The sequence below is a fragment of the Ovis aries genome, chromosome 3, assembly GCF_016772045.2.
Source record: "Ovis aries strain OAR_USU_Benz2616 breed Rambouillet chromosome 3, ARS-UI_Ramb_v3.0, whole genome shotgun sequence".
Lineage (NCBI taxonomy): Eukaryota > Metazoa > Chordata > Mammalia > Artiodactyla > Bovidae > Ovis > Ovis aries.
Genome location: NC_056056.1, coordinates 94,497,400 through 94,513,588, shown reverse-complemented (window position 1 = coordinate 94,513,588; position 16,189 = coordinate 94,497,400). Strand labels below are relative to the sequence as shown.

The window sequence follows — 16,189 nt, the reverse complement described above, 5'->3', positions numbered from 1 at the left end:
AGTAAATTAAGTGGTAATGTACTTAGGGATTTTCCAGGAAGAAGTTGAATAATTTGTGAGATGCTCAATGGAAAAATGCTATACTTTTAGGGTAGGGCTCTGGTCAGGGTATTCTTGTGTGTTCAGAGGCTTAGAGTGTTTTTCATGCTTTTACTCACTCTAGTCACTTAGAATCCTATCTTCTAGTTTGTTGGTGTGTCTGTGGTATTAGTACAGCTCCGTTAGAGCTTATGTCCAAATGAATTCTACCCTTTTTCCCTCTGAAATTTGTAAGTCAAATAGTTCAGAAATGCACACTGGTAAAAAAATGTTTGCCAGGTACTTCTTGGCTTCTGGACATAATACAGGCAGTCACAGCTGGATCTTCTGAATTCAAAGGCAGTGCCCCTTTAGCTAATCATTTGTTGTTTTCTCTCTTGAGAAAAATACCTGGTACATTTTAGTGACTTGAGATCCAAGTAATTTTCAGAAATAGGTACCAAGTCCCTGCATTCATTTATCAATACCAAGAAACCAAAGTACCAAAATTCTCTTTTATGTTAAGTGGTAATCAAAAAGCATTTTCAAGATCAAGAATGACCCAAATAATTAGTGAGAAGCATATCTAAATTTTTTACAAACTTCTGTCTTTCTCTTTTTGGAAGATCCACCTGCTTTGAAAGAGTTCATGAGAAAAAAATAAGTGTGTGTGTGTGTGTGTGTGTGTGTGTGTGTGTGTGTGTGTGTGTGTGTGTGTGTGTGTATGTATCTCCCGGGCCTACTTAGAGGGAAAACACGTACTTTTATCTGATTGTTACCTGCAGATACTCTTTCCCCCACCTCCATTCACTAGTGAGCCTTTAAAGTTATGGAGAGAACTAAATTCTAACTGTTTTTTTTGAGGGGGAAGGTTGTGTTATAAAAATATTAAATGAATATATCTGATAAAGCTTGAGTGTCATTATTTTAAAATAAAAATCTCCTTTAAAGAAACTAAATCATTTTCCTTATCATTTATGAGACTAACGTATCCACTAACCTTTCCATTTTCAGAGATTTCCTTTGACTTTAACTAAGATATATTAGAAAAGAAGAAAAACATATCATAAAACCAAATCCTGATGTTTTTCAAGAATTTTCATAATGAGAAAGTCTTTCTTTTCTTCTTGATATCTAATATTCCCATTTCTCCCCTGAATCTTTATATCTTATCTAATGTATGTTGTGTACAGAGGTTCATAGACTGTTTTTTTCTAGGTGCTTTTCATTAATCCTATTTATAAATTAGCTTTTCTTATTTTGTAATATCCTCTGTCTCCAGACTCTTTTTCCCATCTATGTAGTGGCATCATGTGACAGCTGGTGTATTGATGGATATAATGGTATTTAACAACACATAGTCTATACACAATAATTAGGAATAATTGTTTCAACTAAAGCTATTAATTTTAATTGTAGGTATATAAGATTGAAACAGTCAAATTAGCCTTATAGATTGGTATCTCATGGCATATGATCGCTGGTGGGTATGTGAATGTATAATTGTTGAATGTAGTTGTTGCCTCGATGATATCTCTCTGTGGATGTGGTAGGCCAGGCATCCATAGATTATTTTAGCAGCTTATTATTATCTGTTAATTTAAAATATATCCAAGTTTTCTTAATTTCATGGGTTTTCCAAGTGGTGCTAGTGGTAAAGGACCCGCCTGCCAATGTAGGAGACTTAAGAGATGCAGGTTCGATCCCTGGGTTGGGAAAATCCCCTGGAGAAGGGAATGACAATCCACTCCAGGATTCTTGCCTGCAGAATACCATGGACTGAGGAGCCTGGAGGGCTGTGGTCCATAGGATTGCATAGAATTGGACATGATTGAAGCGACTTAGCACTAGCAGTCTCTTAATTTATATAATATTACACTGTGCTCTCCTTACCTGCCACCTTACCTGCCTCCTGAGAAACCTGTATGCAGGTCAAGAAGCAACAGTTAGAACCAGACATAGAACAATGGACTGGTTTAAAATTGGGAAAGGAGTATGTCAAGGCTGTGTATTGTCACCTTGCTTATTTAACTTATATGCAGAGTACATCATGTGAGATGCTGGGCTGGATGAAGGAAAGCTGAAATCAAGATTGGCGGGACAAATATCAATAACTTCAGATATGCAGTTAACACCACCCTTATGGCAGAAAGTGAAGAGGAACTAAAGAACCTCTTGATGAAAGTGAAAGAGAAGAGTGAAAAACCTGGCTTTTCAACATTTTTTCAACATTCAGAAAATGAAGATCATGGCATCTGGTCCCAGCACTTCATGACAGAAAGATGGAGAAACAATGGGAACTGTGATAGACTTTATTTTATTGGGTTCCAAAATCACTGCAGATGGTGACTGCAGCCATGAAATTAAATGATGCTTGCTCCTTGGAAGAAAAGTTATGACAAACCTATAAAGCTGATTAAAAAGCAGAGCCATTACATTGCCAACAAAGGTCCATCGAGTCAAAGCTATGGTTTTTCCAGTAGTCATGCATGGATGTGAGAGTTGGACCATAAAGAATGCTGAGCACCAAAGAATTGATGCTTTTGAACTGTGGTGTTGAAGAAGGCTCTTGAGAGTCCCTAGGGCTTCAAGGAGATCAATCCAGTCAATCCTAAAGAAAACCAGTCTGAATATTCATTGGAAGGACTGATGCTGAAGCTGAAGCTCCAATGCTTTGGCCACCTGATGCAAAGAGCTGACTCATTAGAAAAGACCCTGTTGCTGGGAAAGATTGAAGGCAGGAGGAGAAAGGGACTCAGAGGATGAGATGGTTGGATGGCATCACCGACTCTATGAACATGAGTTTGAGCAAGGTCTGGGAAATGGTGGACAGGGAAACCTGGTGTGCTGCAGTCCATGGGGTTGCAAAGAGTCGGACATGACTGAGTGACTGAAAAACAACAAATAGTGTGCTCCCAGGCATAAATTTCTTGGTTGTGTGTGTGTGTGTGTTGTCACTTCAGTTGTGTCTGACTCCTTGAGACCCTATAGACTGTAGCCCACCAGGCTCCTCTGTCCATGGGATTCTAGGCATGAATACTGGAGTGGATTACCATGCCCTCCTCCAGGGGATCTTCCTGACTCAGGGATTGAACCCATGTCTTTTATGCCTCTTTCATTGGCAAGTGGGTTCTTTACCACTAGCACCACCTGGGAAGCCCGGAATTCTCAGTTACATAATCTAAAATTTTACCTACTATTGGCTCCTCCCTGATAATAAAGAGGTTTGAAGATACTCTCTTCAGAAACTATATAGGGAATTAGGCAGCTGCTGTCCTTGGTGATGAAATTATTTCATGTGAATTCTTAAGGAAAACAACTAGTTAAAAAAGTGGGATAATCTTAAGTGTATTGTTTGTGACTTCTGTTGGTATGATGATAGATCTGTTTGAACTAGAAAGATACAGACTGCAGTATCTTAATGTCTTGAGTTCCTGACTGCCATACAGAGGAAATGTTTAACTATTTTAATCATGTTTCTATATCTCAGAAAGAAAGCCCTTATGAAAGGAAATGACAGCGTCCTACCACAAAGTTATCTCTTATCAGTTATAGTCATAGTCGATAATGATTTGTCAGAGTTGGACATGTGTAAAATGCAAGGGCTGTGTTATTTACTTTGGAAAGGAAAAATTAGATGAAGCTGATAAAGACGGAGTCATGGCTTTTGTTAGGAGACAGAAACCATTAAAGGCAGTCATTGTTAGCTTAGGAAAGTGTCCTTGGACCCCTCCCTCTGTCCCAGCTGAAACCTAAACCTGCTTGAATCATTCTTTGCAACTTGAGGGGAGGGAGGGACAACTGAGGGGAGAAGAATGAAGACAGCTCTGGCAGAGATTTAGCATTTTAAATGGGGAGCAAAATGTGGACCTTGAAGCAGACTATTTATTTGAGTCAGGAAACACTGCCTTTTGTTCTGGTACTCACTCCCATTTATTTAGGGTTTTGAAAGTTCATTTCTTATCCTTCCGAACGTGTAGCATTCCTTCACGTACAGTGTATGTTGCTCTCCTCCTTTCACCTTTCTGTAGATGTGATTCTTTTTCATTAGTGGAAGCAGAGAAAACACATTTAGCTCAAAGCAACGTGAGTCAGTGCATGCTTTACATACCTTTCTTCTCACAGCACTCCTCTGGTTTCCTCACAGTGCTCCTAGTGTTCCTCACAGAAGGGAGCATGAAGGAAAAATGATTTCTAAATAGTAGACTGTTTGGAGGGTGGAAGTCAAGTTTGTGAACTTAAGCCCCATTCTGTTCCTTTTTATCTTGATTTCTGTGTACCACCTTCAAGGCAGGAAAGCATGTCCTCAGGAGGACTTAACTGGATTATGGTTTCAGAGGCTAAGAAATAGCATTGACAGCCCTTCTGCGTCAGAGTACTTGAAACAGTTAGAAGCTGAATATGATGATGTCAAGACAGCCTCAACAGAGAATAGATTTGGTTGTAAATATTTGGTGGAGATGACAGAAAAGGCCTTTGTCTCTTCTCTAATTATATCTATTTTTAAGTTGGTCCAAAAAAACCAGTCTTCTCATGCCATTAGTAAAGGGTCCCATTAGGTTATTTGTCACAGATTTCTTGGAAAATTGTCCCCTAAGGTGGGATGATCATTCTTTAAGGATGGGTCTGACATGTGAAAGGGCTAAGACTCTGCCTGAGCAATGGCTAGAAGCAGTTTCCTTTTGAATGAAAGGCTTTGAGTTCAAAACAAAACAAAATAATCTGTATGAAGAACATAGAAACAAAGTTAATTAAATTTGTTGTTTAAAATTATAATGTTTTTAATATTTTTAAAGGTATATATTTCTAAAAATAACTTTATAATCATTAATTCTAAATAAAAGGAAAAAGTTTAATTTTCCATACGGATCAAAGTAATTCTTTCTATGCATTTCTTTTCTTGTCTTTTTCATGTACACATGTAATTTTTAGGTAATTTAAATACTATTGTAAATATAATTTTATGGGAATTTTCTATGTTTCTTCTTTTGAAATTGTTTTTCACTTAGCTACAGTTGTCACTAGTAGGCTCTGATTTTCCAGAAAAATAAAATAGATTTCCTTGAAATCTCCACTTCAGAATCAAAGAGGAGCGACTGTGAAGGTGCTTTAATGTTGTAGTCATTTCAAAGAAGAGTGCCTGTAATGATCACCTATTGCCCCTTGTTGTGTTAAGATGAAAATGAATGTCCATTTGTATTCTTAAAGTTAGAATTTTTACATGCTTTTTAATTATACTTTTCTTTACCTACATGGTGCCTGTCCATGAAATGTTTTTCTTAGTAATTTGGCAGTGCTCACTAACTCTTCTAGATTTTTTTTTTTTTTTCCAAGTAAAACTATGCTTTGGCCATGGTGTAGGATCTTGAGCACCTTATCAGTCTTTGGAGTCACAAAAACATTTGTTTGGAGTGCTTATAGATACATAATATATTGAGTGAGATTCCCAAACATAGAGGTTTAATTTCTGATCTCATGGATGCAAAGCAAATAAACAGAATAGCCAATAAATTTAAACCAATATATAGAGATGTGATGGTTTTGCAGGGAAAAGAAAGTGGATATTGGACTATTGAATTGCAGGATGAATAGGTTTCATTAGAAACAGCATCCTGATGAAGAATCAGTTCGCCCAAAGAAGATATGAGGTTTACTTTTATGAAGTAAAGGAAACTGACCTTATAGTCATGAATCAGCCCAATCCAATTTAGCTGTGCCTGCTGCTCATATTCAGATGAATCATACAGTTACTAGTGTTGTACTAAACACTTTAGTCTTCGTCTGTATTTAGTCTTTAGTTTTTATTTTAGTCTTCATTTTGACTGCTGTATTTCTTCATGTAATTTTGTCTTTTTCTTTTTGTTCTGTTTTGCTTAATACTTGCTTTTTAGTGTTTCCTTTTATTCTTATTAAATTTATTTAGGTCAACTAATATTTTCCTTTTTCAGATGAGGAAATTGAGGTCAAAGTAAATTGTGACTTATTCATCATCACAATTGTAATGAATCAGTTTTAGCACTGTGACTGTATTGCAGTTCTTACCTTAAGTTTTTTGTTTTACTTTCCTTTCTTGATGTCTAGGATTAATCTGTATGCATTTTTCATACTATAATTTGTTGATACTTTAGGTTTGATTTTTCCATTCATTATCTTATTTTTAAAAATATCATCTCCCCTCTCTTCTTGGAGTATATCTGTATTTGACTGCATGGCTGTCTTAAATATACATAGATTCTAATGCCCTTTCCTGCTTTTTTTCTGCAGCCTCCAAATGTATCTCTAAAAGCATATGCAAGACCAGAGACACCTGTTCCTCTTCTCTGTTATCTGTTCTTCAGTTCTGTGTCCCACCCTTGGTGATAGCCTCACTGTTTTTTAATCTATGACTGAAATGCTAAAACGAGGTTTCTTGAAGCATACTTTGTTTTGCTTTAACACTTTAGTATTAAAAATAAGTGCTGTTGCTCTTCATAGTTTTGTTTGAATATTTTGTGACAATTTTGGTTGTTTTGCAGGTACCTGGGGCCCAAGATTTGGTTGATTTCTCTCCTGTTTATCGATGTCTACACATATATTCTGTCTTGGTGAGTCTTTGGCTTTGCCTAATAAAACTATATTGAATTCAAATCTCTGCTTTCTCATATTTGATAGTTTTTCTTCTTATTATTAAGGAATAAGAAACTACTATTAAGGAATTGTTATTGTTGTTCAATCACTAAGTCGTGTCTGACTTTTGAGACCCTGTGGACTATAGCACACCAGGCTCCTCTGTCCTCCACTATCTCCCAGAGTTTGCTCAAATTCATGTCTGTTGAGTCAGTGATTCTGTTTAACCATCTCATCCTCTGCTGCTCCCTTCTTCTTTTTTAAAGGAGTATCAGTTATTAAAAAATAATCTTTTCATTTCTTCTTGAATCTTTTATTTATCTTTGCCATGTCATATGTGGTAACTAGTAACATTAATTTCTGTCAGTCATCAAAAGATTATTAGATTATAGCTAAAAATAGTGACACAAATTTGAATTTCTGCTGTTAATTTTAAAATGTGGCATTCATATAACAATAGCCTATCTTTAAATATTAAAATAAGATTTTTTTATTCCTGATGGTAATTACTCCTTTGTCATGTAACACATACGGAAAGAGGAACCTCTCTGAGGAGAAATACTGTGGATATCAATGTCAATCTAAGAAAGGCGCTTTATCCTTTTTGGTAGTATACCTACATGCAGACACACAGATACATACAATCAGTAAAAATATTAAACTCTAAAGTATCATCAAAGACAAATTGATGAGAAAAGTCCATTATCAATACATTTTATAACAAAATTCAGTGAATCTTCTATCAGGTTTTCAGTCTATTTGAATATGTTTTATTGCCTAGTGCCTATGCCTATCCATATTCTTTCCTTATATATTTACCATAGTATCATTACTCCAGATAGTTAGGGCGGACTTTATAGCCTGAAGTGTTTTTGGTAACCTCCAGTAACTTGAGAGCTTTCCTGGTGGCTCAGAGGGTAAAGTGTCTGCCTGCAATGCGGGAGACCTGAGTTCGATCCCTGAGTCTGGAAGATCCCTGGAGAAGGAAATGGCAACCCACTCCTGTACTCTTGCCTGGAAAATCCCATGGACAGAGGAGCCTGGTAGACTGCAGTCCATGGGGTCTCAAAGAGTTGGACACTACTGAGCGACTTCACTTTAGTAGCTTGAGAAAAGAACTGATAGCTTCTTCTCTTCTTCCTCTTCTCACTTGTTGCCATCTGCTTCCTTCTTCCCTTCTCCTTCTTTTCTCACTCTGTATTCCTTTTCTCTGTTCATCGTTCTTTTGTATAAAAATGGGGCTTCCCTCGTGGCTCAGCTGGTAAAGAATCCGCCTGCAATACCAGAGACCTGGGTTTGATCCCTAGGTTGGGAAGATCCCCTGAAGAAGGGGACAGCTATCTATACCAGTATTCTGGCCCAGAGAATTCCATGGACTGTATAGTCCATGGGGTCACAAAGAGTCGGACATGACTGAATCAAGATATAGATAAAATTGTATCAAAACATCTAAAATAAGTTGACTACTTCTTTTTAATATCATGTGTGTGAAAGTCGCTCAGTTGTGTCCGACTCTTTGCCACTGCATAGACTGTAGCCTGCCAGGCTCCTTTGTCCATGGGATTCTGCAGGCAAGAATACTGGAGTTGGTAGCTATTCCCTTTTCCAGGGGATCTTCACAACCCAGGGATCAAACCCAGGTCTCCCTCATTGAAGTCATATGCTTTACCATCTGAGCCACCAGGAGAATTAAATAAATTATATGCATCTTAGTTTGTGACATGCTTTTTTTGTCATTTCATACAAGGTCCCCTGTTGTATTGCATTTTATCATGGTTTTTCCATTCATCCCCTGTCCATAACTCCACTTCTCTCTCATCCCCAATTATACTAACTCTATTATGTTTAACATATGATCATGGTTATGTTTTTGTTTTTGAAAAGTATATAGTAACTTTGTATTTGATTTTAACTTATTCAAATAGTATTGTCTTATGGACCTAGTTCTATTTCTTATATCTTTTGTTTAGTACTATTTTTAATATCTGTTCCTCTTTATAGTTTGTATATTTAGTTCATTGCCTCCTGCTTATATGTGATAGTTAATTGATCTCATTTGTATTTGCTGTGTTTTAATTATCTATTACCTTAGTGTGTGTTAGTCACTCAGTTGTGTCCAACTTTTTGTGACCCCACGGACTGTGGCTCACCAGGCTTCTCTGTCCATGGGATTCTCCAGGCAAGAATGCTGGAATGGATTGCCATTCCCTTCAATCAACTCTTAAATTGCCTAATATATTCTGTTGTAACAAATAAATACCCTGTTATGGACTTGTAAGTTTCTATACTTTAGGTATGAAAGTCTTGGTTGTAAGGTATATGTGTAATATTTAATTTTACCAATTTCTAATTTCTGATAACCTGATGGATATTGATATCATTTTAATTTGCATTTCTCTGATTACTGGTAACATTATACTTCTCTTTTTGAACTTACTAATCCTTTAAGATTTTTCTTCTCTGAACTGCCTACTTTTAGTCTTTCTTCAATTTTTTATCAGATATCTTGTTTTTGTCTTTTTTGTTTGCTGGAAAGAGACATTTCAGGCATTCTTCCAATATTGTAGATACTAACAGTTTAGGATATTGCAAATATCTTTTTTCCAGATTGCCACCAGATTGTCTTGTGTTATCTTTCATGAAATATAAATCTTTGATTTTAACATAATTAAGTCAATCAGTAGTAACCTTATAAGCTGTACTTTCTGAGTTTCGTTATTTGAAAAATCCCTCTCTCTTCCAGGTCATAGCATGTTCCTTTTACATTACCTTTAACATTTTACCATTCACATTGTAATTTTGATTCATCTTGTTTTCACTGTTGTATATAGTATGAGGTAGGGGTCCAACTTAATTTTTTTTCTGTGTGATGAATTCAGTTTTACTAATTCTATCTATTACATAATCTATACCTTACTCAGTAATTTCTGGTAGTACTTCTGGCATCCACTGAATATTCATATTTGTATGAATCTGTGTGTGTCTCAGCTCTATGATTTGTTATATTTGATTTTGTAATATATATACATATATAGTAAAAGAAGTCCTTTTTCATTTTTTCTCTTTTAAATTGCTTTCACTATTTATAGATCTTTATTTTTCCATATATATTTTATGATCAGTTTGAGTTTATATGAAATAAGTCCTAGAATTTTTATTTGAATCAGTTGAATTTATAGGTAAGTTTTGGGAAAAAATGATCACTTTATAATGCTAAGTCATCCCATTTGTGAAAGAATAAGGTCTACTTTAAAGTTACTTAATTAAGCTTTATTTTTCATTGTTAATAGTCTTGGGCACTTTTTGTTTAGTTACTAGCAGAACACTTAGTTTTTGTTGCTATTTTCTGCTTTAATTTCTAAAATTATTGCTGATATTGAGAAACACTATTGGTTTTTATAAGTTAACTTACATCTGGCAACCTGCTCAATTCTTTTGTTAGTTATTATAGTTTGTTTTTTGGTTTATGATAGGTTTTCTGTGTGGTTGATCATAGTATACGGAGATATTTACTTTGTTTCTTTTCTTTACAACCATTTATCTCTGTTCTTTCTATTGTGATGTGTTCTTTCTATTGACCAGGATCATCATTACTTTGCTGTTCAGTAAAGTGATAATGGACATCCTTCTCTGATTTCTAAATTCAAATAGGGAGTATCTAAAGTTTTTCCATTAACTGATGTTTGCAATAGGATTTTGGTAAATATTCTGTATCTAATTATTCTTAGACTTATAAATTTTTTATAAAAACATAAATGAGTATTGAATTTTATTGAATTTGTTTTCCAAATATATTGATAAAATGCTGTGGTTTTTATTCTTTAATTCATGAATGTGATAGCTTTCATTGGTAGATATTTTTGATAGTAAACAATTCTTTTATTCTTAGATAAATCCAACTTGTAGATGTAAATCACTGCCTTTCTTTAACTCCCTGTGGAATTTGACTTCTATTTTGTCTATTTTATTTTTAATCTTTTTTGTATTTATGTGTATGGCTATGAGTAACACAGGCCTAGTGTTGTTCTTACTCTTCTTCTTTTGTTTTGTATTTTCCTGTGGGGTTTGTAAGTCAGTGTTATTTTAACCTCATTAGAATTGTTGAACATCCTTCCCTTTCTTCGGTCTTATGAAATGATTTATATAACATAAAAGTTATCTATTTATTGAAAGCTGAGTAGAAATCACATTCAGTAATATGCATTTTTCATTTGCCACATACTTCTTCCTCCTTTTTCCCATATTATCTTACTCCTATGACCCACTCCAGTATTCTTATCAGGAACATTCCATGGACAGAGAAGTCTGCTGGGCTATAGTACACAGGGTTGCAAAGAGTCAGACATGACTGAGTGACTAAGAGCATATGCGTCATGATTTTGTTTACTCTCTTCAACAGTATGTATAGCTAAAGAACCATATTTGCTTATATACAATTTTAAGTTTTATTATAAGCCTCATAATTTTAAAATCAAGTGACTATTTCCTCATAAAGTATATGAAAATGGGTAGTTTGTTTAATGTTATATCTTCAGTACCAACAAGAGTTCTTGGTGTAGGTACTCAATAAATATTAGTTGAATGAATAGATAAATAAGTGGTACCTGAAGATGGATAGGGCTTCCCTGGTGGCTCAATCAAGGACTTATGCTTTTACAAAATTATAATCTGTCAAGAAATAAGTCACAACATTTGAATGACTATAATATGACAGCACTATATCTTATCACTGTGTTTTTGCTAGTTCCTCAAGTGAGAAATCTAGTAGTGATTCATAAGAGTACTAAAGTAATTTGTTTGCATAGTAGTGGTGTTAAGTGTGACCCAGACCTCAGCTTTCTCATATATAAAATGTGATAATAATGTTCAGTTTTGTCTTACTTTTTGGGACCCCATGGACTGTAGCCTGTCAGATTCTTCTGTTCATGGACTTCTCTGGGCAAGAATATTGAAGTTGGTAGTCATTCACTTCTCCAGGGAGTCTTCCCAACCCAAGGATTGAACCCAGGTCCTCTGCATTGCAGGCAGATTCTTTACCATCTGAGCCACCAGAGAAGCCCAATAATTACCTACTTAGTGCAGTTATGGTATGGTATGCACGTTGCCTGGCTTAGTGCATAGTTGGCATTTAATAAATGGTAGTTAATATGTAACAAGTATGTGTCATGAGACATGTTATAGGTATTTTTCAAAGTATATGACAAAGTATAGACATGTTGATAGAGATTGTAGTTTCTGCCATCAACATGCAATTTTTATCAATTATTTAAAATTCACACATCTTAAATATACAAAGTCTATATAGTCTTAAATTGTAAGAACAAAAAAGAGGGCCTTAAACTGCCCATTTCAAAATACATTCAATAATATTGAAATATTTAGTGTTTGTAAATTTTAATGTATTATTTATATGGCAGAAAGAAGGCTCTTTCCCCATTTATAATGTCTCTTTACAAGTTTTGAAAAGGTACAACCCTCAATTAGGGTGGTAAGAAGTCAGCTATATATTTTTTGGAATATCTGTTTAGTTTTTAGATGTTGCTGTACTAGACCTATACGGACTTTAAATAAGAACTCAGATATCTCATTTGCTAAAACAAGAGCCAAATCATGTATAACTTCTAGGGTTGAATCTTTTCACAGGTTTTTGGGGGCCATAATTTGTCACTTTTCTGTATTTGTTTCCTTATTCTCAAGTCACTAATTTATATTTTTGTGTGATAAAAGGTAGTTCCTCATAAGGTTAATGACAATGATATTTAGAAATAGGTTACTTAATATATATATTTATAACAAATATTTTCTTATTTCCTGTGTAGTTCATATTAGCATTTTACTTGTTGTTATTTAGTCTCTAACTCGTGTCTGACTCTTTGTAACCCTGTGAACTGCAGTGTGCCAGGCTTCCCTGTCTTCACTATCTCCCAGAGTTTGCTCAAACTCATGTCCGTTGAGTCGGTGATACTATTCAACCATCTCATCCTCTGTCGCCCCTTTCTCCTCCTGCCTTCAATCTTGCCCAACATCAAGGTCTTTTCCAGTGAGTTGGGCCTTCACATGAGGTGGACAAAATTTTGGAGTTTCAGCTTCAGCATCAGTCCTTCTAATGAATATTTGAGGTTAATTTCTTTTAGGATTGACTGCTTTGATCTCCTTGCAGTCCAAGGGATTTTCAAGAGTTAGGCTTTAAGAAAAGATTTAGGAATAGAGAAATGAGGAGTGAGGAGAAAGTAAGCCTTCTCTTTCTCATTCTTTTCCATTCCTATACTTGTCTTGACTTCTTCACTTTTCATTCTTTCATCAACCCTGTGTATTTATCTTCTGTTTATACCACTACCCTGAATCTGTACGTTACTGGACATTTTAGCAGCTTTTGACTTTGTTGATAGTTTACAAACTAAGTTAACTGCTTAATCCCTTCCTATTTTAATAACATATCCAGATCTCAGATCTTGCAAGTGTTGCCTCTTAAATGTAGTTTTACTTCACCTTCTTTCCTAAAATGATTGCCCTAGTTCAGATTCTTGCCTGGAGGGTCCCATGGACGGAGGAGCCTGGCGGGCTGCAGTCCATGGGGTCGCTGGGGGTCGGACATGACTGAGCGACTTCACTTTCGCTTTTCACTTTCCTGCATTGGAGAAGGAAATGGCAACCCACTCCAGTGTTCTTGCCTGGAGAATCCCAGGGATGGGGGAGGCTGGTGGGCTGCCGTCTATGGGGTCGCACAGAGTCGGACACGACTGAAGCGACTTAGCAGCAGCAGCAGCAGTTCAGATTCTTATCAAGATTACTGAAAATTGTCTCCTAACTGTTCTCCTTACCTTATATCTTAACCCCTCACTCAGTTCTCACTATAGTGTGTTAATAATTTATCATATAAATCTGATCAATGATGTCTGTGTAAAATGCTCTAATTGGTCATCTATGGAGTAAAATGTAGAGGTATAGAAGAAGACACAGCATATGAAAGTGTAGTAGGTTTTCCATGTCCAGTCTGCTGTTTTTCCCTGCTGGTTCCCACCTTCCTTTAATGATACTGAAATGCTTCCAGTTTGTTGAATATACCATGCTATTTCACGCAGCTCATCCTGTCTTCATGCTAGTCCTTCTGCTTGAATTACTATTCCCATTTCTATTTTCCAGATTCATATTTATTTGCTACTCAAGTCCTCTAGCAAAATTTCCTGATGTTTGGGTTAAGCACAGTGGATGCTGTTTCTCTTTACACTACTATAGAACCTAGTACATATTTATGTTAGTGCTTGCTGTATTATATCATTGTATTCTAAATAGGCATTCTTTTTCTGCAGTAGACTATAATACTTGGTCTTAATACTTATAATACTATACTTACAATACTATAGCACTTAATACTTAGTAGAATATAATGCTAAATAAAAGTTTTTTTATTTTGAAATATAACTACCCTCCTTTTGACCTGCAAATGAATCTAGTATTCTAGTCTCAGTCAGCGTTATACAATATCAGAGCTGGGGCTTATACAAGGGAAAACAGTTCTATTGGTGTCCAACGGAAGGATCATAACAGAAGTAACAAAAAGTTCTAATATTTGTCATTTACAATAGTGTTTATCTGAACTTTTGGCCTGGAGGATAACAAGGCACACTTTGAATAAACATGGCAATATTTATTATTTTTAGTGAAACCGACCTTCCATTCACCCCCCTTTTATGGCTGTGCTGCTTATAAATTCCCAAAGGATTATTTGAAAAATCCTACTTATATCTGCCAGCCTTATCAGTAGGGCAGGAGTTCACGTATTGTAACAGGAGGTCAGATTTCGGTCATGGTCTTATAGATGGGGCCAAGCACCTGTAAATTCTTCCTTTGGTGACTAAAGTGAAGTACAATATCAAACAGGCTGTGAGACTTTTCTAGGAAGTGCTGAACTTTGGCAGGAAGGGCAAACTTTGGCAGGAGGAGGGGAGGGAAGAAAGTGAACAAGGGTCAGATAGTGGTTAATTGAGACTGGGCTCCTGGTGTAGTAATGCAAATGGAAATGTACAAAGCAAAGGTGGGTATATTTTATAGAATTGTTTTAAAGAGCTTAAAGTGTTTCAGTCTTCCTGTACGGTTTAGAAATGGGCAGGTAAGCCATAGGATATAAGTCGTTTGACAGTCATTAAGAATAATTTTTTAGGAAGGGAGAAAATAGCATAAACTAAAAATTTAACTGGAAGGGGAATGATGAATAATAATAATCTGAGATTCTTGTACATTGTGTAGTTTTAGTTTAAAAGATGGATAGTTGTCTAATGAAGACAGAAACCAATCTGTCTTGCAGATTTTTTAAAAACATCTCATCAATCCAGTGATGTCTGCCATGTTTATGGGCTTCAAGCCTTGAATTCCAATCAACTTGGACAAAGATTTGTACATACTTCAAGCTTCTCTATGTACTATTCCATCTTTCTGACTCTTCTTCAAATTTGTTGCTCACTCACCTTTCTCTCACTTAAAGGGTGTATATATGCCCCATAACAAGGATCTTGGGTATCATTAAGATACTAGGGGAGCAAATCTGTAAATATAACCATAACCCCTAGTTTGTGGGCCTGATTTATAATCTTCTTGTGGTATATAGGTTGTCAGTGATCTATATCATCTGCTCAGTAACAATTTAAAAAATTACCAGATTAAAAAATGTTGACAAATGTACACCTTTGATTTATGTACTTTTCTGCATGTGTGTTACACTATAATGAAAAAAATCATTTTAAACATTTCTGACATCTTGGGCCCAGGGATAGCAATTATAGCAATATATGGATTTTTTTTTTAGTAGGCAGTAACCCCTCAGTATTACATAAATCATCAGAACCTCAGTTTCATATCATTGTCCTTCAGTCACTAAAGGACACTGTGAAACTGCCTAAGATATAAGGAAAGAAGAATGCTGTTGTGCAGTGAATTCATTATTATAAAGGCAATATAATACTACAAGTGTAGCATTTTTAAAAACTCTCTTCAGCAGGAGGCCTCTGACAATTAGATGAAAGCTGAGAACCCTTTCCCTAGACAAGATGTGCATATATCCATGTACTTTGTATTCTGCTTAGAATTTCAGAGGCTTCCCTAACTCCTGAATCTCATCCAAAGACCTTGAAAGAATAATTCATCTAAAGGGATCTACAAGTTGAGTTAGATTTCAGGTATCTTCTGACTACAGACCTATGCCCCAGAGTAGCTTATCCCAATTCCATTTGAGTATCCCCTTTTATAAGTCCCCTAAGGACTCCCTACCACCTTGTCTTTTTCTTAGACTTGCAAACCTTGCCAAAATCTAACTTTAAAAGCATATTTCAAAGTAACCTTATTTCTTTGTCATAAATCTTTATTCCCTAGGAAGCTATTATACATGGCAAGTGGGTGGACCTGTTTTCCTGTTAAGAGTAAAGTTAACATCAGCATCTAAACTAATAGATTTATCCCCCTGAATTCTTCAACTTAGAAGGATACAGAGCAGAGATTTAGAAATAATATGAAAACTGTAGTTAGTAGTTTATCTTCCTGAATATAACTGTGGTAAATTTCAGAATATGTT

General features: G+C 35.6%; 1 protein-coding gene across 2 annotated transcripts in view; it reads left to right on the top strand.

Annotated features, from left to right (window-relative positions):
- The window catches only part of EXOC6B (exocyst complex component 6B), a 708,301-nt gene that overhangs the window by 320,109 nt on the left and 372,003 nt on the right, over window positions 1–16,189 (top strand). For both annotated transcript variants that reach the window (XM_012173630.3, XM_060412346.1), the window contains one exon: window positions 6,534–6,602. In XM_012173630.3, coding sequence (XP_012029020.2) covers window positions 6,534–6,602 — 69 coding nt within the window. The remainder of the gene's footprint in view (window positions 1–6,533; window positions 6,603–16,189) is intronic.